At 45.0% G+C, this 25,337-nt stretch overlaps 1 protein-coding gene and 1 long non-coding RNA gene across 7 annotated transcripts; one reads left to right on the plus strand and one right to left on the minus strand.

Annotated features, from left to right (window-relative positions):
- Positions 1-874: 874 nt before the first annotated feature.
- Positions 875-23,246, minus strand: KIF3A (kinesin family member 3A). 5 transcript variants are annotated; one of them, XM_049829481.1, is made up of 19 exons: positions 23,170-23,246; positions 21,243-21,525; positions 19,783-19,927; positions 19,460-19,544; positions 18,863-18,968; positions 17,344-17,483; positions 16,222-16,419; positions 15,652-15,826; positions 14,225-14,326; positions 12,573-12,644; positions 10,627-10,635; positions 8,845-9,001; positions 7,774-7,954; positions 7,337-7,447; positions 6,427-6,552; positions 5,223-5,276; positions 5,009-5,077; positions 4,656-4,780; positions 875-4,118 (listed from the first exon to the last, which is right to left on the minus strand). In XM_049829481.1, the coding sequence occupies exons 1-19, from the start codon at positions 23,173-23,175 to the stop codon at positions 4,070-4,072; spliced, it is 2,193 nt and encodes a 730-aa protein (XP_049685438.1). In that variant the 5' UTR covers positions 23,176-23,246; the 3' UTR covers positions 875-4,069. The 5 variants fall into 5 exon arrangements, with proteins under 5 accessions (XP_049685438.1, XP_049685434.1, XP_049685435.1 ...); XM_049829477.1 differs by lacking the exon at positions 12,573-12,644; XM_049829478.1 differs by lacking the exons at positions 10,627-10,635; positions 12,573-12,644.
- Positions 23,247-23,487: 241 nt separating this feature from the next.
- Positions 23,488-25,329, plus strand: LOC126050936 (uncharacterized). 2 transcript variants are annotated; one of them, XR_007509686.1, is made up of 3 exons: positions 23,488-24,044; positions 24,203-24,267; positions 24,909-25,329. It is a non-coding gene; the product is annotated as an uncharacterized LOC126050936 (long non-coding RNA). The 2 variants fall into 2 exon arrangements; XR_007509687.1 differs by having other exon boundaries at positions 23,488-24,027.
- The last annotated feature ends 8 nt before the right edge of the window (positions 25,330-25,337 follow it).

Below are 25,337 nucleotides of genomic sequence, written 5' to 3' on the forward strand. Positions count from 1 at the left end.
CTCTCTAGCAGCAGGGGACCGGAGTCTTGCAGGTATTTAGGTGTCTACCATTTCAGAACTTCCTTTGGCACAGCGTGGGAGAGCACTTTGGAAAGTCCCAGGACTGTGCAGGGTTTGGTTCATGCATCAGCTGAGTCACAGTACTCAGGGGAGCTGCAAAGTTAGCAGACCACAAAAAACCTGTTGCCTACTGCATGAGCAGGCTGAAATGTCTTCCAGAAGAAATGCACTGCAGACCAATACAGTTTATGCAGCAAAGGAAACAGAGCTGAACATTTCCAATTACTGCAGGTAAATTCACATCATCTGCACAAATACAGGGCGTGACAGGCTTGCCGTGTAGCACAAGGAGACAAAGGCAGAACAGCGTGAAAAGCCTTCTCCCCATCAGCTGTCCCACCTACGCATTGCACATACACAAGAAGAGGCGGAACACAGGCAGCACCGACTACTGCGGTGGACAAGAAGCTGCTCTTGCAGTGCTCTGGCTCAGCTGGGCTTTCTTCCTCCCCAAAGGCAGCTCAGGACAACGCCAGCAGAGGACCACCTCGAGCAGGGGGCTCATCAGCTCCTTGGGGCACATCTCATGACCTGCATACCAGCCTCATCCACTGATCTCCTCCAGAATCTCACAAAGCATCCTCTTATTCTGCCCTGTCTACCTCTTCCACAGGAGCTTGTTGCCCACTGCCCTGAGGCTTGGCAATGGGGGCCCCCACACACCCCAAACTCACTTCTCCAGCAAGTGCTGTATATCACAGAGCTATACAGACTATTTTAGCTACCCCTCCTGATGTATCTTCTCACAACTGGGTTAGAAAGATGCTGTACATATAAAGCTATTTGAAAAACACACACAGAGGTGGAACTAGGAATCAAGAATTTTATTTCATGGTATGAACATGCTCCAGGGACACAATACTGATATATACAGTGTAATGAATAAAGTTTAATCATAAAACAAAGAATAATCAGAAATAAACAGAGTTAGAAAACCAATAAATAGGAAGACAAATTATACAAACAGACTAGCGGGTTTTCCTATATACAGGACCAATGAAGCAAACCGTTGAGAAAGGTGAAAGCTGGACATGTGCAGACAGTGTAGTCAGTGAAAGGCACTAAGGACCATTTTCCCCTCCTCTTAAAGAAAGGCTCAAGAACAAGTTAAATATGAAACAATTCATTTACACAACGTTAAACACATAAAGCATCAAGAACCTCAACATTAAGGTCGATGTTCTGGACTGAGGGGAATCTTCTGGTAGCAAGATGCAAGGATGAACACACACAATATACATATTATGGTAATGTGATTTTTGATAAATACTATAGAGCACATACTGACCTGGGCTGAGAATGGCTCTATTAAGCTCTTAAAAAAACCCTTCCTCATTAAAACATGTTATGGACCCATTAGACATTCACAGATTGTCCAGGGCTACAGAGAAGGCCCATATGGTAAACCTGCAAGCCACACTCCCTGGTTTTAAAAGAAAGTTCCCAGAACTTCAACAACACACACCAGTTAAGAGGTAAGCCAAGCTGATAGATCATTATGACCATGATAGCGTTCCATTTTATTTAAAGTCCTCTTGTAAGAGCAGATAATTTGTTCTCCAAGCCCCCGTAACAGGAAATTACAACGAGTTTCTCCAGTCTGCCAATTAAAGCCGTGCAAGCAATTATTTAATAAGTGTTTTCTCTGTTCCAAGGCTCACTTAAATACATAGAGTAGTATTGTTTTCAGCAGCAGGACTGTAACATTAATTAAATTGTAAAGCATACGTCTTTATAGTTAAGTTTTAAATATTTTAAACGCAGTGTCATGGTTCACAGTGGTACCTTTAACCCACTGATGTCTGTCAGTTAAAAGAATTGTCAATGGTCTTTCTGGAAGGAGACACTTCCTTAAAAACATATTCAATAAATCTTAGCACAAGACATAACACAAGAGGGAAATACAACAGTTATCCCTGGTTCTGAGAACTAGCACAGGCCAAAACTACATATCTATCTGCTTGGACTGAGAACTGACATAAGCCCTAAGACAAAACAGCATTTAAGCCATTTTCAATCCATCTTGTTTGATGAGAAGTATGTAACACAAGATAACCCAACTCTATCCAAGCACATTCAAAGTAAGGTCAGCTCTTCAAGAGCAAAACCAGCTACAGTTTAGATTGACAAAAATCCTGGTTATTTACCAATTTAAGTGCTAGGCTACAGAAAACAAATGCCAGTGTTTGTATCTTGTATGAACTTAGGTGACACTCTCTCCCCCCCCCCCCCTCCCCAAAATAGAGAGCAGTATATTCTTCCAGGTCATGATCCTGAAAAACACATTTAAAAAAACAGGGAGAAGCTTACAACCCATTTAGAATAGCACTGAATATATCTCCAGAGCAAAATATGCCCTTATAAGACCAGCTTTAACTATTACAGATCCTGTTACAGACCCGTTAGAGACACACAAGGTACATCCAGTTAAGCATCATGACAGTAAGAAAGGGCTATCAACTTTTAACTACTCTAAAGTACTTCACAAGAACATTCTGGTAATTGCAAACATGGCTACTAGCAAGAACTCAGGACACCTAAGGAGCTGTCTTGTTCTTTCTGCCATGCTTAAGGACTCAATTTCTCCTATTAGTAATCACAGCTTTTTAAACCTCTAGATAACACTAAGATTACATGGAAGTTACAGCTAATTACCACCACCCTGGCATGGGAGCTGTTAAGATGCCTGCAGCTGATGTGCTCCAGCATGAGTTATAAAGCACACACAATCCAAAGGAGATGCATTTTCTCTGTGACACGAAAGCAATGTATTAAAGTGATATGTGTCTATTAGCAGCATAAATATCAAAGAAAAAGAGCAGCCACCACAAATAAATGGTTATTATCAGAGACCAGAATTTTTTTTCCTCTCAGAGCATAGGCAGAAACCCGAGATGATACAGTCTACACAGGAACACAAACAGCATCAGTTATTTCAGGGGATGTTACTGTTCTGGGAAAACTGGGCAATTCGTGCCTGTTTTAATACAGGAGAGTCAAATTCATCCTCAGTTTAGAGCACTGGTCCAGTGCCCTTGTAGCCAGAGATGAGAAAATGGAGCCATAATGCTCATAGTCCCAAGGTTGAACTGACCTGAGGGTCACAAGTCCTAGTGTTATAGCATTCCCCTTAAATAATCTCTGCTGTTCAGATTACAAAACAATTCACATACATTTAAAAACTTCCAGCTCAGAAGCATAAAGAGCAGCCAAAGCAATGCTGCAACACAGCCTTAAAAGGAGGAAAAAAACCCAGCTCTTCAGCCTTTGCAAAGGCCTCATTCTCCATAGTGCCAGCAGATCACACGCAAATAGACAAAAATAAAAGCACTACTTAAACACGCTTGTTTTCTGTTGCACTTAAAGAGAGCATGGTCCCTTCCCAGAAGTCTCAGACTTTTGTAGTTCACGTTTCACCTAGCCAACTACTTACTTTGTACAGCAAGACAGCAAATGAAGGGAAGAGGACTGTGTATTTGATACACAATACAATCAGGTTAATAGCCACAGTGAGGAATATTTAAATAAAAGGGTTTGATGCTCTTAAAGGTTTGCAGCAACCACATTCAAACACAGATCAGTGCAACAGAGGACAATAGTGAAAGCTGCCAGTTATGTGCAAAGCAGGGCATAAATCAGATTTACCAGCCTTAAATTTTAGGATTTCATCAACCATTTTGAGCTAACATATCTAGCACTTAAACACACATCTAGAACCCTTATTTTCTATACATTTCAACAAGGATTGCCAACAATAGTTTCCCTGCACGACACATTTAACACATGGAATTTCACAACCATCATATATACCAGTTTAATATTATGTTAATATAACATACAATATACGGGCAACTAAGGAAAAATACATTTATTTTTTTTAAAATAAAGCTCCATACTAGCAAGGCATGGATTTTACAGCCATGTCAAACTGTGGCATCTCTTGAATTCCATATTCTGGCCAAACCTTATACACTCACTGATTTTTATGGCAATTCTGTACAGGTCACACCTACTGCAGCAGAGAGTCAATGACGGCTCCTGGCTTTGCCGAACGTTTTCTGTTTTGAGAGCAGAAAGGAAAGGGAAAAATAACACCATACACACATCATTATGCTGTCTAAGAAAGACTGGGACCAGCCACATTTCAAGTCAAAACTACAGAATGTTACTCTTCCACAAGCATTTGTCACAACCAACCAACCAAAAATAACCAAGAAAACCCATGCTGAAATCTCCCCCAACAGCACATTACTTTCCAGTTATAACAGTATATGTACTGTCAATGTGTCAGATGTTAAACTGAACCAGAGAACACAGTAAAATAAAGCAAGAAGCTGGAAGAGAGGAATGCAGCAAAAGGGCATCAGAAAAATCCCTAGACAAGTCTTTCTGGACAAGATTTTACTGTAGTGAAGAGATTTTCGGCTTGGTTCTGTCACACTTGGCAGCGGTAAACTTTATACCGTGCAAAATTTTAGCATTTTGTCTTCTCATTAAGCAAATGTTTGAAGACTCATGGTAAGTTTGCATGCACAAACTTAAGCCTTCCCCTGGGTAAATCCCCCATTACATATAGATACTCCAAAGTTCTTCACCTTCTACCCGTCTTGGGTCTGGATCTTCCTTTTGAAGTTCTTGGCCTCTCCAGCTTCATCAGAGATTGCCTCAAGCTTTCTTCAGTGTAAGCTAAGTAAACATGGGAAAGGTCCACTTCAAAGGGCTAAAAAAAAAAAAAAAAAAAAAAAACCAAAAAACCCCCACAAAACAAAAACATCAGAATCATTTCGTACACTGATCAACGGTGCTTTTGTAACACTAGAAAGACTCACATCTTCAAAAGAAAATAAAACCGAAATTGGACAGTTTCCCTATAAATATGCAGTGGTAGGCACAGGCAGCAGAACTTAGACCTATGCAGTTCAATACATGCTTATAAAGAGTCACTCACATCTTTCTCTTTTTTATCCAGGACAGGCGTCTGTTTCCTCATGTTGTTTCCTGTATATGCAACACATTTCTTAAAGAAAGAAAGGTCTGTTAGTAAAGTCTACTGTGCACAACAAAACTGACTACAGCTTTATCAGTTTACTTCTGGGCTCAGTTAAACTCCTCAGAAGCTTGTGCTAACATTAGCTTGTGCATGAGCCAGTTGGCTAGCTTACCAGCTGCCATTCCCCAATGTCTTCGTTCCAGTGAACGTAGTTTTCAATCATTTCCTAGAAAGAAATTAGAACAATAGTTGTTAGACTTGCACAATCTACCCTCCAGATGCATTTGCCAGAACATACATCCCTGAAGGCCTGGACTAGCTGCCTAAGAACAGTCTTAACCATTCCAAGTTGTTTTTGTCAGGACAACTGTATCATGTTCAAAAACATCTATTTACACTCTGAAGACTACAGAAGAGAAAAAACACCACTCCCAGATGTATGCATTGGAGTTCCCACTAAAGTGTGGGTTTCCCATTATGCCAATGCCATTGAGATAGCAATAAATGCACATTGTAATATGGGAAAAAGTGAAAGATTAAGGGAAATAACTTTTATATTTTCTATTTAAAAGTGTGCATCATATTTAAGCTCATCATTCATTTTCTGGATATTGGGGTCACAAAGAAAACAAGAATTGAAGAGTTCCAAGTTCAGCCTTACTACTTTATAAGGCTATAGCAGACATTAGCAAGCACAACTTCAAGCACAGTGGAAAAAAGAGGTTTTGAACAGACCCAGAGCATGGGCTCACAGTGAATATACCAGTTAAATACATGGTAAATGTGGTTTGTTTGTTTGTTTTTAAACCATTAGGAAAACATGCTGCAAGAGAACTGAGATTAGTATATCCCCCTGCTTACAACCCCCAACACATTATTCACTGCTTCCCTTAAAAAGATTCCATAACCAAGGAATTGTAGTCAAAGTTATCAAAATCCCCGAGAAATACAACAAAGCCATTCCGCATTTGTTATTCACATCATTGCGCTGGTTTTGGAGCCAAACGCATCCACTAACTGATGTTCTTCCAGTTGAACTTCAAGCAGAAGTCCACAAGGTTACAAGAGTCACTTGACAATAACATCTTTTCTATTTTAACATCAGCTGGTTCTAACAATCCAGATAATGGCACAAACACATGAATACAACCAAGTTGCACCTGCTCAGCTAAGCCACAGAAAACAAAGGCTCACAGCAGTATACACCAACTCATTTGTGCTACAACTTAACAGACAAGTGTCAATCAGTTCACTGTGAATACCTCATGAAGAGGAAAAGAAGTCAACTCATTCCATCTGTTGGACAGAATAAAAGCTACAGGGCTCAGCGTGCATAGCACAATCCTATATCACAGGCTTAGGTTCTTTGTCTTTACCTGGTAGTCCTGAGGAATGAAGTTGTCTATGATAAGCATCTGAAGACGAAGTTCCCTGCTCAGCTGCCGAATATTCTCTAGTAATCCTTCAATCTCCCTCTGATGTTCTTGTTGCAGATCTGCCATCTGAAGACAAACCAGGCATTTGAGAGACATCAGAGCTAGCTTAAGACACGGTAACAGCCTAAAAGAGAACAGTCTTCTGCCTATACAAGGTTTTTGGGAAACAAAAGCAAACTCTGGTTAATAAGTACTAGAATATTTCTCTCTGAAGAATAAACCTTCTGAAACATTCAAGCTCAGAGATGGCTGAAAGCAGCATTAAGTTTTCTGTTTCATAAAAACAAAAATGGCCTTCTGCCAATCCAAGCTCTGCACCAGCTAAATGCAGATGAAGAGTGTGCAGATAAGTTACATCCCTGGTAAGATTTCAAGGAAAATATCTGATCCCAAAGACAAAACACACTTTTTGTGAAACAGGAACTCTAGATACCAGCCAAAGGACACATTGATCCAGTGACCGAGGAAGAGGTAACGAGGGCAACAGGCAGAAAGGACAGACAGCTAAGAGCAGAGGAGCATTCAGGCTGCTGCAGAGCAGGAGACTGGGCTGCCAGCAGACAACTTTTATTTTGTTTCAGAAATAACCAGTGTTTTTCCTTGAAGCTGGGAATATCTCAGGGTCTCACACTTATGCCCTCTCAACCTGGCTTGGGGAAAAGCTCTACAACATGCCCCTGTGCTGACACCAGACTTAATTAGATCTTTTTCAATTACACGAGGCAAATGGACAGCACAGAAAGACATTTCTAAACATATGGTACTTTTTCCAGTGTTACAAAACTGATGGCTTACCCTTCCCACCTGTAGTCCCTCACATGATCACAGGCTAAGGGCTTCAGACACTAACCTCCGATTTTGCAGCCATAAGCATGGTCCAAACTTTCTTCAGCTTTTTGGTTTTCCCCTGTGCTTCTTCCTGGAGACTGGTGTACTTCTCCTCGATGTCCAAGCGTTCTTGCTGCATGCAAGATTTAGCACAGACATTCACGCATTAACATAATCAAAGAAACTATCTGCAATAGTATGAACAAGAGGAGAAACTACTTGAACGGAACAAAGCATTTGCCAAGGGCACAGAGTCCCGGCTTAGCCAAGCTGGCTCAGATCCACAGTGATTGCAGCACCCTACAGGTGAGCACTGCCAACACAAGGCCTCCAAAGTGGTTCGCTTCTACTATGCTTTCAGAGTAGAGCCACATTTCGTCCACATGAGCAATGCCAAGGCACACAACACAGTGTGTCCTACCATTACTATTTTCAGACAGCTACAGCATATAACCCCACCTCCTTCTCCTCAAGCTCCTTGCGAAGCTGTTCTGCTCTCTTCCTTCGCTCTTCCAGTTCCATATTTGATTCTTCTAGAAGCTTCTCTTGCTCCTCTGCTTTAGCCAGCAAGTCCACTCCTCCCACAATCACCTTCTTCTCCAATGCAGACAGTTTCTCCAACAGGGACTGGTGCTCTTGTCTAGAGAGACAGGTAAATGTAAAACTTCCTATTCTACAGTGCTTGCAAGGCAGCAGGTCCAGGTCAGTTTTACAGCCCAGACAGCATTCACAGGGCTGGAAAAACTTGTCTTGCGGCCAAGGGTTTAAGTGGGGGTGAGGCAGTACAAGTGGATGCAGGGAGTTCCCTGAGCTCCAGCTCCCATAGCTTTCTAGCAATCAAAACCAGGTCAGCAGAGAAGTCTCTCCTGCTGCAAGTCCCATCTGTGAGACACTGCAAGATGCCAGCAATATTACCAGGCTACCCAAGGCACACCCCCCCACCCCCAAGGGGTCTGCCAACACAGAGATGCCTGGAGGCAGTTGCAGGAATAGAAGCAAGTTAACAGAGATCAAGGCAGAGCAGCTGAGATGCAAACCAGGAATGCTGACTACTGTTGGAGCAGCCTCTGACAGTAGGATTGTCCTATTTGCATGGGCCAATGTGATCTCAGCAGCTTTTCAGCTCTGGAGTGGAGAACCCCTACACCCAAAATGACACACTTGTGACAGCATGCTGCAGGAAACCTGGCTTGCTACACAGCTATTGCCCACTGACCAAGCAGTACTGCTGCTCTTCACAGGTCTCCAGGGTTTGGAGGATTCATTTATGTTTCTAGGCTATCTTGCACAACTAGTTAAAAGTTAAGAGAAGAAAGAAGCAGCAAAAGGATAGTTTGTCTTTTCCATCTGCTCTAAACTCTGAAAGCAGAGTAAGCTCCTCTTTCATTTCAATAGCAAGAGCTGATGTTCAGTTTATACAAAGTTTGACAAGCACCTCGCCATGCATCTCCAGATATACATAACTGAGTTGTAGATTAAGGAAGGGAAAAAACACACGACCACACAAACTGCTCAGAGCAGGGTACTCACTGAGCTTTAAGCAAGTCTTTTTCTCTCTTCTCCAGTTCAGCTCTGGCTTTATTTCTTTCTTCTTCTTCCATATCAAGCTTAGTTTCAAGAGCTTTTCTCTCTTCTTCAATCTTTGCTTGCATCTCTACCATCTTATCAGGGGAAACTTTCTTTTTGCCTTTGGAAGAGAGAGGGAAAACAAATTAGTTCACAGAAAGATAAGACAGCCTCTGTATCACAGCATTTTTTTCAAGTTCAGATTCAGTGCTTGCATTTAACAAAAATTAATTTAATTAGATGTCAGCTCCAAGCTGGGCACAACTCAGTGTTTAAAATCCCATTCTAACATTGACCAGTTGTCACAGTTCCTACAGAGAAGGACTGCTACATAGAACTATAACACAATGCCCCCAAAATAGAAAGCATAAAGAACACTTGGAGAAGGAACAGTGCTGAAAAAAGTTTGAGCTAGAAATTCAGATGTTCTAACGATGTAGATTAGGCCAAATGAAGGAAAATGGAAGACTGCCTTGATCTACGGCTACGAGAGCTAAGCTACCAAGAGTTACATATTCAAATTTCAGATTAGCATCCCCACCACACCCCTCATTCATTGTCCTCTTTACAGGTTTACCTACTGCAAAGTGAGCACATAGACATTTTAAGAACGCACTACTATGAAAATACATAGACTAGAGAAATTCAGAACAGCCCTAAGAAACAGGCAATTAAAGAAAAACTTTTTGATGGTATTTGATCTATGTAGCAGTGACTACCTACAGATTTGAAAGTACTGAGGTTTGCTGTGACTTAATCAACTGTCTCTTTACATCACTACTACTACAGCAAAGCAGGTGCATTTCATTGAGGGTTACAAAGGAAGTGGCCAGAGCAATTCATCGAACCTATCAGCCTGAAGGGTTGGTCCCAAACCTGTGATTTTGAACAAAAGTGCAAGGCTGCTGCTCTTGGAAGTCACTCCACAAGTCTTGAGTCAATTTTCATCGTAAACCCAAGAGTGCCTAAGGCAGGTGAACACAGAGATCCTTGGGGATTATTTGGAGTGAGAGCAAGCCCAGCCTACATCAGTTTCCTCAAATTCACAGGTCTCCCACAAGTCCTCAATCTCCCTTTATTCACTACAAGCGAATTCTTCATTTTCTTGTTTTGCTCATCTCCAGACATGGGAAAAAAACCCCAAACAAAAAAACACAACATAGTTTATAGGCACCTGGATTCTAACAGAAGTCATCAACTGTCAAGGGACTGTTTTTCACAGTGACATAACGTACATGGTCAGAACATGCTCAAGGAAGTTATTCGGTAAAAGGCTTCCCTCCCCTCCAGTCTTCATGGCATTCAGCTTTATTTATATACATGTATGACCTCTAGCAGACAGACAAAATGCAGTGTATTTGTAACCATGTATGCACATAGGTGCATATTTGTATACATGTTCACACATACAAGAGAATTAGTCTTGTGGCAAGGTAAGGACTTCAGCACTACAGCAAAGTGTCTTAGTTTTCATCTGCTAAACTTTGGAATCAGATAATAAGCACTTATTTCTGGATTTGTGGTGGAAAAATCTCTCTAATTAGTCTTTGAGTAAGAAACTTTCTGAAAGTGCTATACAGAGCTCATCATATAAAAAGAGATAAGCCAGATAAAGGCTTCTTACTGCTAGTACACAGCCCTATGTAGTCTCAGTTTAGGAGAAAGAGGTGAACTAAACCAAGTTGTAAGACCCTTTCAAAAGCTCTGCAATTGTATTATAAGGAGGTGGAAATCAATTACACCAACCTGCTTGATCTTGTATTAAGAAGTAGAAAGCAAATCGCAGAGAGGCAGCATACATAAAAAGAGGAGGAAAGAAAAATATATTATTGCTTTGATCGTTTTGGACAAAGATCAGCATCAGAGCAAACATTAATTCTATATGCATGTTTCTAGAGTAGAAAACACAGGATAATCATCAGTAAAAAAACTCCATTAAAGCAAACATTAATGCATCATGATTTTATGCTAAAGCAGAGCAAGTTTCTGTACTTCAGAGTGCTTTGCATATCCAGGATAATCTTCAGCTCACTCTTGCATTCTTCTGCCCATTCAATGCAATGCAGAATCTAAATGTAACATTATGAGCCTGCCGCAAAGATCATGCCCTAAGAAACAATTAAAGAGGGTAGATTTCTTCTTCAATAAGAGACTTAATGCTTCCCTTCCGCCGCCCCACTCAAGATAGCCAATTCTGTTATATTACCTGTAAAATATTAGCATACAGAAGACTCGTTCTAAGTTTTAACCAAGTTTCCAAGCCAATTCTTTGCAAGATACATGACAGTTGCACATAGGGAGTCTCAGCACAAGATTTCTCCATTTAATTACACAGGGTGTTAGTAGGTTAATCTGCAGTAACTGATGCTTCCATAGAGGTATATAGCCAGTTTTGGTTATTCAAGCAAGTGCAGCAAAAAAGGCAGGACAGGAAAGGGATAATGAAAGACACCACATGCAAAAGGGTCACACTTGAGGACAGTTAATATCCCAAACCACAAACAGCCATACTTATCCTAATTGCCAAAAGCCCAGTCCAACTTCCACAACCGAGCTGTCTCCAAACTTGCAGGAGATGGACTCATCCACCCACTGCCACATCAGCAGTTTGCTATTAACTGTCCCCATCCAAATAAAATATCCAGGTTCCAAGCAAGCTTTGAAAGAGCAAGTTTGAAGCAAGCAGATTTCCAAGCCTACCATCATATGACCCACCAAAGGTCTCCTTTAGGTTGTGATCCTTCTTAACCTGCTACCATACTTTACCTGAGCTGATGCTTTCCACTAACATGACTAGTATAAATTTGATTGAAGTATAGCTATATAGCAATACTTTGCAGACTCTCTCCACACAGAGAGGAGAGTGGACTGCATCGGCTCAGGATAACCACAACAGTGGGTGAAGTCCCTACAAGCCAAGTCCTGAGATATGATTTATTTCTTCAGTCATCACTAATTGACTGTAGGGTTTTTAAAGGGACAGAGCCCTGTCTCTGCCCAGGAGCAGACCAGACTTTCCTCACTGCTAGACCAGTATCTAGATCCCTTGCTCTGAACTAAGTCCCACAGTGACCAAGACCTTAATGTCATGGGGCAGTTAAAAAAACCCTAACCACCACTGAGGATTTGTTTTTTAATTATCTGCCAAAATAAAGCCAATTAACCAAGTATTACCATATTTTCCTTGCAAGTATAAACCTTGTGTTGCTTGATCATTGACTGCTCCATTCATTTTCTCCAAAATTAATTTTGAGAAGGCAGAGTCCCATATAACATACCACAACCCATTTCATATGTCTGGCTGTCCTTTTTATGAACTCATATTGCAGCCGCTCCCATAAAGTTTTTCCCATAAAGTTTTTTCAGACTTTTTCCTGATATTTTAGAAGGAGTGTTTAACACAGAAGTTGCAAACTTTTTTTAACCTGTTATTTCTCAATTGCCTTTGAATCTTGCTCAAGCAGCATACTAAATTGCTTCCTATTCTCTCACATATCTGGCTAACAATGTGCACATTGAACAACTGTTTCAAGCATGGAAGCAGCAAAGAAAGGAAAGGCATGCTTTAGCAAAGTTCAGAGTTCAGGTTTATCTTTCCAACGGACATAGCGGGGAAGAGTGCGACATTGCAAAATGGAGTGTACAGATTATGGAAAGGCCAAAGCTTAAAGGACTTAAGAGCTCCCACTCACTAGTGAAGGACTTATCCAGAGGTTTCTCTATGACAGAGCATGTGGAGTCTGAACTACTGCTGCTGCTACTGCCTGGAAAACAGAAATGCGTCCCACAGAAAAACCCAGAAAGGAAGAAACATGCAGATGGGAAGTTAGTTCTAAAGGAAAGAAACCCAGAAGGGCCAGAAACCTACTTCAAAAAGGCACAAGTTCCCATTAAGAAGCATTTGCTAGGATCCCTCCCAGACAGCTTGCAAAGCCACCATTTCCCAGCACAAAATAGCATGCTCAAAAAGACACTTCAGTTAAAACCCATCTGAACCAGCCTACAGCTTAAAACAACATGCCAAGGCAGCTTCCATTTCAAGCAACAACAGCACAGAAAACCAGATCATAGTGGAGAAGGCTGTGGATATCTGCAGTAGCAGAGGATTCAGTGACCAAGAGTCCTTTCCAGTCTTATGTACATGGCAATGTGCACTTTTCCCTCTGGAAGGCAGAATCAGCTTACACAGGGACAGTTACTGTGCATACTTCTGCTGAGCAGCACCCTTACTTAACTAGAGTAGCTTGTCTGGAAGTTGAATAAGTCAGAGTTATTTGCCCTCTACTCCTTTCAAGAAGGATTTTGAAGGCGGTTTCCTCTTGGGAGGAGATTTCGGCAGGACTTGGTTCTTGATGGAGATAGCGGTCAATCTTTTTGCTTCTAGAAATTACCAAAAGGTGAAAAATGAAGTTGTTACCCCTCTCAAAGGTATGAAAAAGGTTATTTACAACTCTACCTGGACAGATACCAAAATGAAGAGAGTACATCTAAAGCAGGAATGCTTTAACAGGAATTTTTTAAAAAGATGTGGGTGCTTCAAGACAGGAAAGCAGTTTGAATGTTAAAATTACTAGAGAAGCTGGAAGTTGAGGTGTAGCACTGGGCTTGACTTCTCTACTCTCCATGAAGAAACATCAGAGGGGTTCTAGGGGCATAGCAAGCTCCCTGGAAGCCACAGCATCTCATGGTACACAGTGACCTGCAGTTCTAGGTTCAGCAACATCCCTTGGGCTTTAGATGTTATGCAGTAGTTTAACACTGGTGTAGAACAAAGCAAACTTCGCCATGGGATTTCTAGAGTGCTCCCAAACAAGGGATATGCAGCTCCCATTCAGCTTTTCAGCTCGCACAAAGACATCCAGAGGTCAAGTTTTTTCCTTTATCAACAAAATAGGACACCAGAAGAGTCAGTTCCTGAACATCCATAAGACGGATGAATCCTTTGCCTAAGCCACAGCCAAAATTCCCCTCCAACCATTCCCATGGTTATGAAAACCTACATCTGCCTACCACTGGTCTTTGGTGTCTTCTTCCTCCCACCTCTGTGAGCAGGGGAAGTTCCACATCACCAGTCACAAGCCATACACAGACACCTTGCAGCAACCAGGGAGCCACCACAAGCAGAACTACCCAAGTGGAAGCAGATACTACACAGGTTCAGAGCTGTCCATGTACGGAGACAGCACCAAATAGCTTCGTTTCTAGGAGAGGCATGATAATTGCAGCGGCAGTAGGGCGGCTCTACAACTCCACTTTTCCCCATCTGGCTCGGGCTACAGTTTCTGACACCAGCTCCTGGATAAGAGGGGACTGGTGGCACTGACAGGAATCTCTACTGCCTTACCCCGTCGTTTCTTCCGCTTCTCCCCATCCTCTCCAATCTCCCCATCGTCATCTTCATCCTCCTCTTCAGAATCACTGGTCTCAGAACCAGATATCTCTTCCCCTAGAACAGAAGAGCATGTTTTTTTGATGCACTTTCCTTTACCTCATATCAGCTTGTTACTGTGACAGCAGCATTTGTCCAAACCCAGCAGTGTCTGACATCAGCTTATGAGCACCTGCAGAAGACCTCAACTGTTGAGCAGACAGCTTCCCATGGCTCAGGAAATTAGGGAAAATCAAGTTAAGCAATTTAATGCTGTGAAGCCAGCTTGTATATGTTAAAGCTCAAGTGGGTGCTTTTCATGGGAAATAAAGCATCCTTGCACTGCTGAAGTGTTAAGCTACAAAGTTTTCCTAGCAGGATCTCCCCATACATCCTCTTCCATCACAGATGGAAGAGAAAATGGTCAGATGAACAAAGTAGACACAGACTTGCTACTTAATTGTACACCTGTATACATGAAGCTAAATGGCTGTTAATTGAGAAGAATGTCCAGTTTCACAAATGTTTATCATTGTTGCCATTGCAGACACAATGCTCAGATGTTTCAGGCTGAGTTTGGAAACCAAATTGAATAGAATCCAACATTTAACATCCTGGCCTCCCAGTAACATTAGCAAACATAAGGCTTATTTTTTCTGTAGCTTAGAGTCCAAAATTTAAGAAGTCACCCTCAGCCCACCAGGGATGAAACAGCTACACCCAGCTCCCAACCCTTGAAGAAAGCATTACTGACCCTTTCCTGCTTCTCCTGAATGGGGCAGACTCCAAGCAGCAAGCCACGTTGGAGTTACTGCTACAGCTGTTCTGTGCTGTGAGCATCTCTCTGGAGAGAGATGTTGTGCCAAGGTCACTGTTTAGTAAGCATCCCTCTGGCAGGGTGCTTCGATGTTGATGGACTAACAGTGTCACAAGGCCATGAAGTTACAGGGTTTGAAGAAGCTTCTTGTTTCTCTGTGCATTGTTTGAAAGTCAGCCCCAGTTCTAGCTCCAAAGATTTGGTTGATATTTTTCTCCCAAAAAAATGCATCCCTCCTCCTCAAACAGGGAAAACATCTGACCTTTCATTATGGTACATTTTAATTCCCTGCACAGTGTCCAGCTGGGCTCCTGCTCACCGAGCTCACCTCCCTCAGCCCAGAAGCAATCACTTATCCCAGTGCCAAGTGCCACCTAGTGGGCAACCCCAGGCCCCCGCTGGGCCACCGCCATGCTGCCTTCGGGACACCTCTCCTGGAACCGAGCACGGCAAACAAAACCAGGACACCAGCCTGCACCAGCTACCGAACTTGTGTGACCATCTTAAAATAGCAAAGAACGTTCACACACAAAAAGAATGAACATTGGTATGGAGAGAGAATCACTAGGAGGAAGGGAAATCTCACCTTCTTCCAGTTTTTTCTTAAGCTCTTCAATTTCTTTTTGAAACTGGCGGAGCAGAGCATCCTTGGGATCTTCATTAATCCTGGCCTTGTTCTTTATGTTCTTGGCTCGGTTTGCATACCTGAGAGTGCTGATAGTCTCATCATAGTTGTAGTCTGCCGGTCCAATGTTTGCACACTGAGACACACAGAGGACCCAGTTACTGGAGGACAGAGCATCAGAGCCCAGAACAAGTAATTTCAGGCACTCATCCCCAGCTCTTCCAGTCTTACACCGCTATTCTTTCCCAAGCTTTCCTGCTGCTTCTACACCAAAGCTACTTTTGGCTACCCAAGCACAGCTTGCATTTGATCTTACACACACATGTACATCTGCACCGTGTTTAGAACCTCATCTGTACAGAGGCAAAGAAAAAAAGATAGAAAAAGAGGCACACAGAAGGTTCTCTAAGCTGAAAACAGCTCTGAAATAAAGAGATAAATGCCAGGCTGTTCTCAAGACAAAGTCATTATGCTATCCCTGTAAAAACGCAGCTCAATAGCTGGCACGGGAAAGGACACCTCTCAGCTTACCATCATGGTTTTGGAGTTGCCCCCCAGTGAATCCTGAAGGAGCCGTGTAAGTTTAGAGTTTCGGTAGGGCACATGGGTGCTCTTGCCATCCACCAGCGCAGAGATAACATTCCCCAGTGTGGAAAGAGAGAGGTTGATCTTAGTAGCTTCCTTCAGTCGCTGCCCCGTGGCTCCAGTTTTTGCCTGTCTTTCAGAACCCTGGTAAGGGAACAGGAAGCAGAAGCAAGAGTTAAAACAGATCCTCTAATACATCTCTCTCCTCCAAAAAGGATCAGCTACACCTGAAGTCTTGCTAGCAGCCATGTCACTAACTTCCTCATCCATTATTAGAGAACCTGGATAAGTGCCTCAGACATTGTCAAAGAGACAAGTCAAACAGATCTTAACTGAAGCTTTCAGTGCTAGCAAATTCTGGATTGCTCAAAGTAATGCAGCTGGGAAAAAGGAGATTTTGTCCCCGTGAACAAAAGCGTTATGAAAAGCAAGTCAGCAGTCATAAGGCACCTCAGCTAGAGCTGCTAAGCACCATCTCCAACCTTTCCTATCAGCAGATCAAGGGAGAAAAGCAACACTACAATTATTCTAGAGTTTGACAGAGCAAACTAAACATACATCACATAAATAAAGTTAACATGCAGGCACTGAATGCCTTTAGTCTCCCCTTTCCCACATCTTCTCCAAGGAAAGATACTCCAGTGTAAAGTTTGGGCTAAAGATACATTTTATCAGTACAATTACATTGGTTCAAAGCAAGTGACAGAGAGAAGGAACCTGCAAGTGAACTGCATGGTCACAACCCTCAGAAAAAAACCTAACTCTTGCAAAGACCTAGTTCTGCTGTCCAGAGAGCTCTTTCCAATGTAGTTTATCCATTTAACGATTAATTTATAGAAGCAAGAAAGCTCTTTTACTGGGGCAGGCTCTAGCTACACTGAAGACTCTTCCTGGTACACCTCTAATTTAAGACCCCAAGTGAACACTTCCTAGAAGTTAAATGTCAAACAGAAGTCTGTGAAACAGACTGTGAAACATGGGACATGCCACTTACTGTGGCTTCAATAGTGCATACATGAGCAACCATGCCCACCATGCATTACGGCAGACCCAGGTGGTCCTACTTACAGCAAGATCAACAAGATGCAGTTTGCCCATGCGCACGTGCATGTTTCCATCAACCCCCTTTTCACTGCACTCAATAGTGATAGTGAAGATGGCGTGCGAGCGAGAGCTGTGCTCATTCATGTTTGTGGCACCAACAGAACCTTTGAATACAGAGAAAAAGCAATGATGTCTTCAGAAGGAATCACATGCTCCTGTAACACTCTTCCTGCTCTCAAAGGAGACTTATCCCTGCCTCTTTACCCAACCCTGTTTTTCAGAAGATGGAAGAGGGATGCTCAGACTCAGCAACAAACTGTATTCTTGTGCACTGAGATTGCAGCACATCTCCAATCTGAACTAGCAGAAGCATTACAGCCTGCTGTAGCTCTAAGCCAACCACAGACTGCCATCCCAAGAGCAGCAGTAGTTCTCATTTGTTTCTTTAAGGCTACAAAGATCAGTAGCCTAAGGCATTCACAGCTGATCTCTGAAAACAGTTGTATTTTGAGAAACAAGAACACAGCAATCCATGCCAAGAACAACAGTAGTCAAAACTTCAGGTCATAAAAGGATCTGAGCTTGCTAAGTCTTCCAGAAAACAAACCACAGCACAGGGCTAGTTGTTCATACTGATCAGAACTGAAGAGGGGAAAGGACCAAGACACACACTAGTAGTTCCAACAACACTGACTGCCCTCATTGCATCCTGCCCTTTCTCCCACTGGCACTGGCTGATGTGGGAGGCCCAGCCTTCTTCACCTGCCCCTGCACAAAAGGAGGTTGGGAGGAAATATCCTTTTTGCTCTACTCAGCTGAGTAATCTCTCCAGCATTAGGACTAGGATCTCTGTCATGGTTTAAGCCCAGCTGGCAACAAAGCACAACATAGGCACTCACTCCTCAGGAAGAGGACTTCTCAACTCTTCCCCTGCTCCAGCATGGGGTCCCTTCCATGGGAGGCAGTCCTCCACAAACTTCAATGCAAGTCCTTCCCACAGGCTGCAGTTCTTCGTGAACTGTTCCAGTGTGGGTCCCTTCCACAGGGTTCAATCCTTCAGGAACAGGCTGCTCCAGCGTGCACTTTCTCACAGAATCACAGCCTTCTTCAGGGTAGTCCCTGGGCTGCAGGTGGGCATCTGCTCCCCCACTCACTTCCACAGGCTGCAGCCTGCTGTCTCACCATGGGCTGCAGGGGCACCCCCTCCTCCAGCACACCTCCTCCCCTCCTTCACTGACCTCAGTATCTGCAGACGTGTTCCTCTCACATTCCAACCTCCTCCCCCGCTGCAGGTTTCCCCTCTTAAATCTGTTCTCCCAGGGGTGCTACCACCACTGCAGATAGACCCACCTCTCTGGCCAAGGCTGAACCTGACTTGGAGCCAGGGAAGCTTCTAGCAGCTTCTCACAGGAGCCACCACTGCAGCCCCTCCCCCACTACCAAAACCCCACCACACAAACCCAATACAATCTCTTACTGTGGTCTCATAACCAGATCTTTGCTCTCTCTGAGCTATAAACCTGCCCACAGCAAGGCTACGTACGGTTCTTGTGGCCAAGAGTCATGATTCTGTCCATATCATCTGCATTGTTTACGACATAAGCTGAAAGGTCTTTGATATAAACTCCCACATCAGGTCTCTCTTTAACCTAAGAGAGAAACAGTTTAGACTGAGCATCCTTAGGAGATCCCCAATAGCAATTTTCAGTGGTACTATAATAGTACAGTGATTTACTCCTCCAGGTTCTGGTTTGCACATGAACCACTCCAACACTCAGAATCAGAGCAGCTAAGGAATAAAAACTCATGCAGGACAACATTCCCCTGGTTTACCCTGGTAGCAAATAGTGACTTCAAATCTCAGTCTCCAATTCCTAGAAAGACTGCTGAGGGGCCTTTGGGGTGGAACTGCAGACACCAAACTGACTCAGATAGAACAGCCAGTTTCTCCCTATGCAACTGACTGGGTGGAAGATTCAGAGAAGTCAGTAGTGCTATCCAGCTACTGTATCTTGAAGGAAATAGTACATGGGCTGAGAAGCCCAACCTCCCACTTCCTTTTTAGTGCTTCTCTGGTCTTTAAAATACAGTATCACTCACCAATTCAAAACAAACATCACATTCAGAACAGCAGGCTCACCTCTAATCTCTGTGTCTGGTCTTTTCCTAGCAGGTCCCGCACTTCTTCATTGTAAATTTCCAGGTAAGACACACGAACTAAAAACCTGAAGACAAACAGCTGGGTAGCTTTCTTAGCAAGACATTTGTTGAAGTCCAACAGACACAATCACAGAGTGCAAAGAAAATGCAGTGATATACCAACACAATCCTGCCACCCCATCAAGAACTGCTTAAGTCTTTCAGCTAGGGCCAGGGGTATCATTTCAGTTGCCATTGTCATGGTCAGGCTCCTGCTACAGATGGACACACAAAAGACAGAAGCAGTGAAGAGAAGCTGTTTACCTTGTATCCCCCTCTGCCTTGGCAATGTGACCAAATATATGGGCAAAGGAATTGGGAATGATGCCTCTAAGCTCAGGAACTGCTCGGACCCCTTCCATGGTGAAAGTTTTGCCTGTTCCAGTCTGCCCATATGCAAAAATAGTACCTGAAGGATAAGAAGATAAGTGAACAAACTCTAAGAAGTTACTAACTGCAGTTTTACTTCATGCCTTCTTAGCCTGATGGCACTAAACACCTGCTATTGTTACAGAGTTGAAATTTTCCATCCGCTCCAGAAGTTACTGTACAAGACTAGGAGCAACAGAAATGCTGGACAACCACAGCAAACAGGGCTGAGCCATTGTTTTATCCAGCCTGCAAGATATCTAAGAAAAAGTCAGCTTGTTTTTAACTGCGCAGAGTGATTAAAGTATGGAGCGCTAGTACACTTAGGTCTCACACACAAGTAATTAAGGCAAGCCCAATTAATAACATGGTCAGGAAGACCATTATATACCAACTGCAAAACCAACTATTGCTAGTGCTCTAAGCCACAGCAGAAAGAAACAGTGTGAGGCTTCTACAACACAGGCCACAGCACAAGCCCAGTTCTGAACCTGCAGAAGCAGCTACAATTTGGACTAGATAATCAGCCTGCACAGGAAGACATCCAGAAAATTTACTGAGATCCCAGACTCTGGTACTCCAGAAATATAGTGATTCTTAAGTTTAGCATAGCACTGCTGAAAACTCAAGTTTTGATTGTCAAGCCACTGACATTACAGTTCGGAAAAGCTGAATTATGATCAGCTAAAACCTGGGTGTGTTAGCACAAGAGCTTATTAGGCATTTTACAAACCTTTAAAGACTTTGTAATCTGTCATTGTTTATAGCATACTGTTATGGAAAGCAGTAATTTGCTTCCTTACTAGCATCTGCTTTCCTTTACATAATACATTTACATGCATAACAGACACACATACAAATCACGGTCATACTCTTCCCAGCTGCAGGAAGCAACAAATTATCTGTGGGGTAGGGCAGATGTGTTTAACTAGTCATCTTATTTTAAAACAGCAGAGGAGAAAATGCAGCAGTTATATGCACAAGTCTGGTATGCATACCTAGTTACTGCAGGACCGTGGCAGCTGCCTGGTTACTGAAATTGTACAGTGAAGAGCCGCTGAGAATTCTGATAATGAGATAAAGTGCATATCTTTTGCAAACAGAAGATACTGAATAAAAACATACAGCTAACTGACCTCAGCTGAGTCTTGTTCATCACCAATCTCCCACTGTTAATGATCACAGTAGGTACAACCACCAAGTACCTTCAGGCTTTAAGTTAAGAGGCCACAACAGAAATAATATAGGGCTATAGCCCTCAGAAGGTGAAACTCCCTTAAATAAGATCAGCAGGAACTCTACCAATGCAAAAAATAGGAGATGGGATCCTTGACTTAAAAAACGAAGGGACTTACCATTGTATCCTTCTAGGACAGAGTCAATAATGGGTCTGGCAGTTAAGTTATAGACATCCAGCTGTTTACTCTCTGGTCCAAACACTGTGTCAAACGTAAACGTCTTGGGAGGCTCATTAGACGAGTCTGTTTTATGAACAGTTATAGTTCCTCTCATTTCATCTACGTTGACCGCCATTTTGTAGCCCGTAGCTTTCTCTCGTTCATTAAGAGGCCGGCATCGAACAACCACCTTGACATTATCACAGCTCTCTGGCTTGTCCAGTTTCTCAGGCTTGTTGATCTATAATTATTAAAAAAGCAAAAAAAATACCCAGGTTGTAACACTACTGTTAACATACATATATGTTTAAGCACAAACACTGTTGAATCAACTCAGGCAGATGCATACATCTCCATTGGATCATGAACTTGGGGACTTACAACTGCAACTGGTTTATAATTGAAGCCGAGAGAATAACGTCCACTTATTCAGACAATGCAATCTTCTTCTGTTTGCCAACATGGAAACTGATTGAGTAAAACTTGAGAATTTCACATTCAAGATCATCTATTAATTTCTTCCAGAAACAATTTCATGCTTGCAAACAATCTGCAAGCAGTTTGCTGGAAGTAGGTGCAGCCGTGCCATTCTTTTACCTTAACACTGATCACGGTCTCTCACCAGAGCCCACAAGTCTCAAATCTTACAGATGACATAAGCAGATACCAGCAAGCACTGGCCGGAGGAAAATCATTTAAGTTACAAGCTTCAGCTTACTTACTGGATTTTAAATTTAATCATTTAGAAAATTCAAATGCTGTATGATGAAAACTCACAAACCTTTTCTTTCACAAAGTAGTTAAATACAAGTTTATGAAGCACCACTGATTAATTTGATGTCACATGCTGCTTCTCCTGATTAAGTAAATCTAAACCTCACCTGATCTAGTAAAGCCACTAAAGACACTACCCTTGGTGACAGGTGCCATAACTGACCATTTAACCAGTTCTAAGGCAGCTACCTTGGATGTCAACGAGAAACAAACCCTGTTTCCAAGCACCTCACCCACCAGCTGCCACCTGCTTAGATTTAGATTCCCCTCAGGCCTCAGCAGAGGCCAGAAACAGCTTCTGTTGTTCTGGTGAAAGCAGAGAACTGGCTACTCTCATCTCGGCGGAGAAGGGATCCTACAATCCTACTCTACCACCGCAGGTGCAAGACAGTTTCCAAAATCAGCTACAGAATTAGCGAGTCACGACGAGCCACACGCTACCTCTCCCTTGCACCGTCATCCACACCCTCCCAGAGGGAAGCAGGCAGGCTGAAAAGCTGCCGGAGCCAGACCTCAGCCCCGAGCAGACCCCCTCACATCCCTCCTACCTGCCGCTTCCCCCCTCCCCTCAGGGCCATCTGCCTCACCGCGCCTTTGCCCCGAAAAGCACCGGGCCGTACCGGCGCAGTAAGCCTGCGCAGCATCCCGAGGAGGCTCGGGAGCAAAGGCGAGACCCCCCTGCGAGGCGAGGCCAGCCCAGCCATCACCCCTTACTGACAAGGGGAGGGGGGCCGCCATCGCCGGACCCCCCCCCCCGCAGCCCCTCACCGCCTCAGCCTGACAGGGCGGCACACGCCTGACAGGGCGATTCCCCACCCCAGGGCGCAGGCGGCTCCCACGCCGAGACGTGGGACGGGAGCGGCGGCCGCCGGGCCTGCGCGCCCACACACACACACACACCCCCGCCCCCCCGTCCCCCACACCGGGCGCCGCGGTTCCTGTCAGCGACGGTTCCTGTCAGCGACGGGCCGAGGAACGCAGGAACCGGACGGCACCGGAGCGGGGACACCGGCCTACAACCCCTCCCCGCCTACAACCGGCCACCAAGCGACTCCCCACCGCGCACCCCGAGCGCTGCGGCCGCAGACCCGGGGCGGCGGGGGAGGCTCACCGGCATGGCGGCGGCGCGCGGGCAGGGAGCGGCGCCGGGCGCGAGGCACCCGCCGGGCGGCACAACGGAACAATAACAGCACCGCGCCTGCGCCCGCCCCGAGCCGCCCCGGCCCGCAGCCAATCCCCGCGCGTTGCGGAGGCCGCGCACCCAATGGCTGGCGAGGAAAGGAGGAGCCCGGCCTTGCCCCTCGCGGCCATAGGTGCCAGGCGCTAACCAATGAAGGGTGGAGGGCGGGGCGTCGCCATGGGAACGGCGGGGAGGGGGGAGCGCGGGACGGGGCGGGCCGCCGGTGTCACCGCGGCTCGATGGCGCCGACCGGGGCGGGGGCGGGCGGCCTTGCCCGGTGGACCCGGGTCCCGGGGCTCCGCGACGGGGCTTCGGGGGGCTCCGGTTCTAGGTCTGACCAGGCTCCGGGGCTGACGGGCCTCCGTGGGGCTGATAAGGCTCTGGGGGGTTCTGACAGGGCTCTGGGCCTGACGAGGCTCTGAGGGGACTGGCAGGGCTCCAGTGGGTCTGACAGGGCTCCAGTGGGTCTGACAGGGCTCCGGGGCTCCGACAGGGCTCCAATGGCTCTGACAGGGCTCCGGGGGCTCTGACAGGGCTCCAATGGCTCTGACAGGGCTCCGGGGCTCTGACAAGGCTCGAGAGCTGACAGGGCTGCAGCCCCAGCTTGTTCTCCACGCAGGCAGAAAATCCGTCTCCTTTTCCTGATCCCTGACCAGTGTCTCACTCCTTCCCCAGGTATTCCTGCACACCCAAATCCTTCTGTGGGCAGGTCGCAGGGTGTTGTTCCAGTCCCACTCCTCCCCGCATTCCCTTTGCTCTGGACACCGAGGCCTGGGATCCCAGAGCAAGGTCAGGAATAATCAGCAGTAAGCATCAAGCACAGAAACAAACTAAGGGCTGTAAATCAATCTGGCTGTGTTCTTGCCAGAGGGCCATAGGCGGGAGCAGGAATGTGGACAGGATTGATCTGGGGCTTCCAGAAGGGTTTCTGATCTCACTCACCAAACTCACTGGTGTATCGCAGGGCCAGGAAGACGCTGGTAATGACAGGACAGGGCCGTTCCCTCAACCCCAGCTGAGCGTCACCAGGTGAGTCAGGAAGCTGGAGGACAAGGTGTTCAGCAAACACAGTTGCTTTGCTATTTATATATCGCCACAGTATTACTCAGAGCTGTACTGTATGCAAAGATTTGTAGACTAATAGAGTAACTTTGCACCAAAAAAAGTATAACCCGAATTAGTAGACTAATAGAGTAACTTCACATCAAAAAAGTATAACCCAAAGGGCTGGTGAGCGAACAGGGAGTTGTGTGTGGGCAGATAAAGCTGAGGAACAAGAAGAGGTTTAACATAAAATATTGGAACTGGCTCCATGCAGCAAATGCTGTGTGAGAAGAACAAATGGAACCAGGAGCCAAGGGAAAAGCTGAGGAGAGTGGGGAGACCCTGGTTGGAAGCAAATATGGGGTGAAACATGGATGCTGGCAGAGCGGCCCAGCCCTGGGAGTGCATATGCTCTGTGAAACACACAAAAAAGGGATCCTTCCCAGTGTCTGGAAGGGAAGGAACTCCTGGCAGGTGTTGGGGATGATGTGGATGCAGCAAAAGACAGGGCCATGCCAAAGAGAAGAGGCGGTGCATTTGCGGAGGCAATAACCAATGCCAGGAAAGGGGGGCAGGTGTGGATTTGGGGGCTGTGCTGAAGGTTTCCATGTTTTTCACCGTGACAGAACTTCATCTTGATCCTGGGAAGGCATCTTGAGCCTGGAAGGCTTCGCCTGATGCAGACAACGATCTCTGTGCAGGTGAAATGACGTTCACCTGGGAAGCTCCAGGCAGGAGACCGGTGATCTGGTGATCCAGCGGAGCCATTCCCCGTGAGATCAAGCTCCGAGCAGGACAAGGCTGCTCTTTCCCAGGACAAGCATGCTCCCAGGAGGAGGCTGTGGTCAGAGACCCACCGAAGCCTGGAAGAAGGAGCTGTGCCGAAAAAGGGACACTAGACCCACTCACCCACTAGACGGGTGTTTTTTTCACCGCGCTGCTTTCATCACACAGAAGTTACCGGCGGAGACGTTCAGCAGCGCCTGTGGGCACTGAAGCGGCGGAGGGGCCGGGGGGGACCGAAGCATCTCACGGATCCGTCCCGGCTCTCCGCA

This window comes from Accipiter gentilis, chromosome 26, assembly GCF_929443795.1.
Source record: "Accipiter gentilis chromosome 26, bAccGen1.1, whole genome shotgun sequence".
In the NCBI taxonomy this organism is placed as follows: Eukaryota; Metazoa; Chordata; class Aves; order Accipitriformes; family Accipitridae; genus Astur; species Astur gentilis.

Bases quoted from the DNA above. Each gene is read 5' to 3' on its own strand.
- KIF3A (XM_049829481.1), bottom strand. The intron at 17,484-18,862 runs GTACGTAGCCTT...CTGTATTCAAAG, and splicing joins GACTCTTGGCCACAAGAACC to GTTCTGTTGGTGCCACAAAC. The intron at 7,955-8,844 runs GTGAGTACCCTG...CTGTCTCTCTAG, and splicing joins AAAGACTTGCTTAAAGCTCA to ACAAGAGCACCAGTCCCTGT.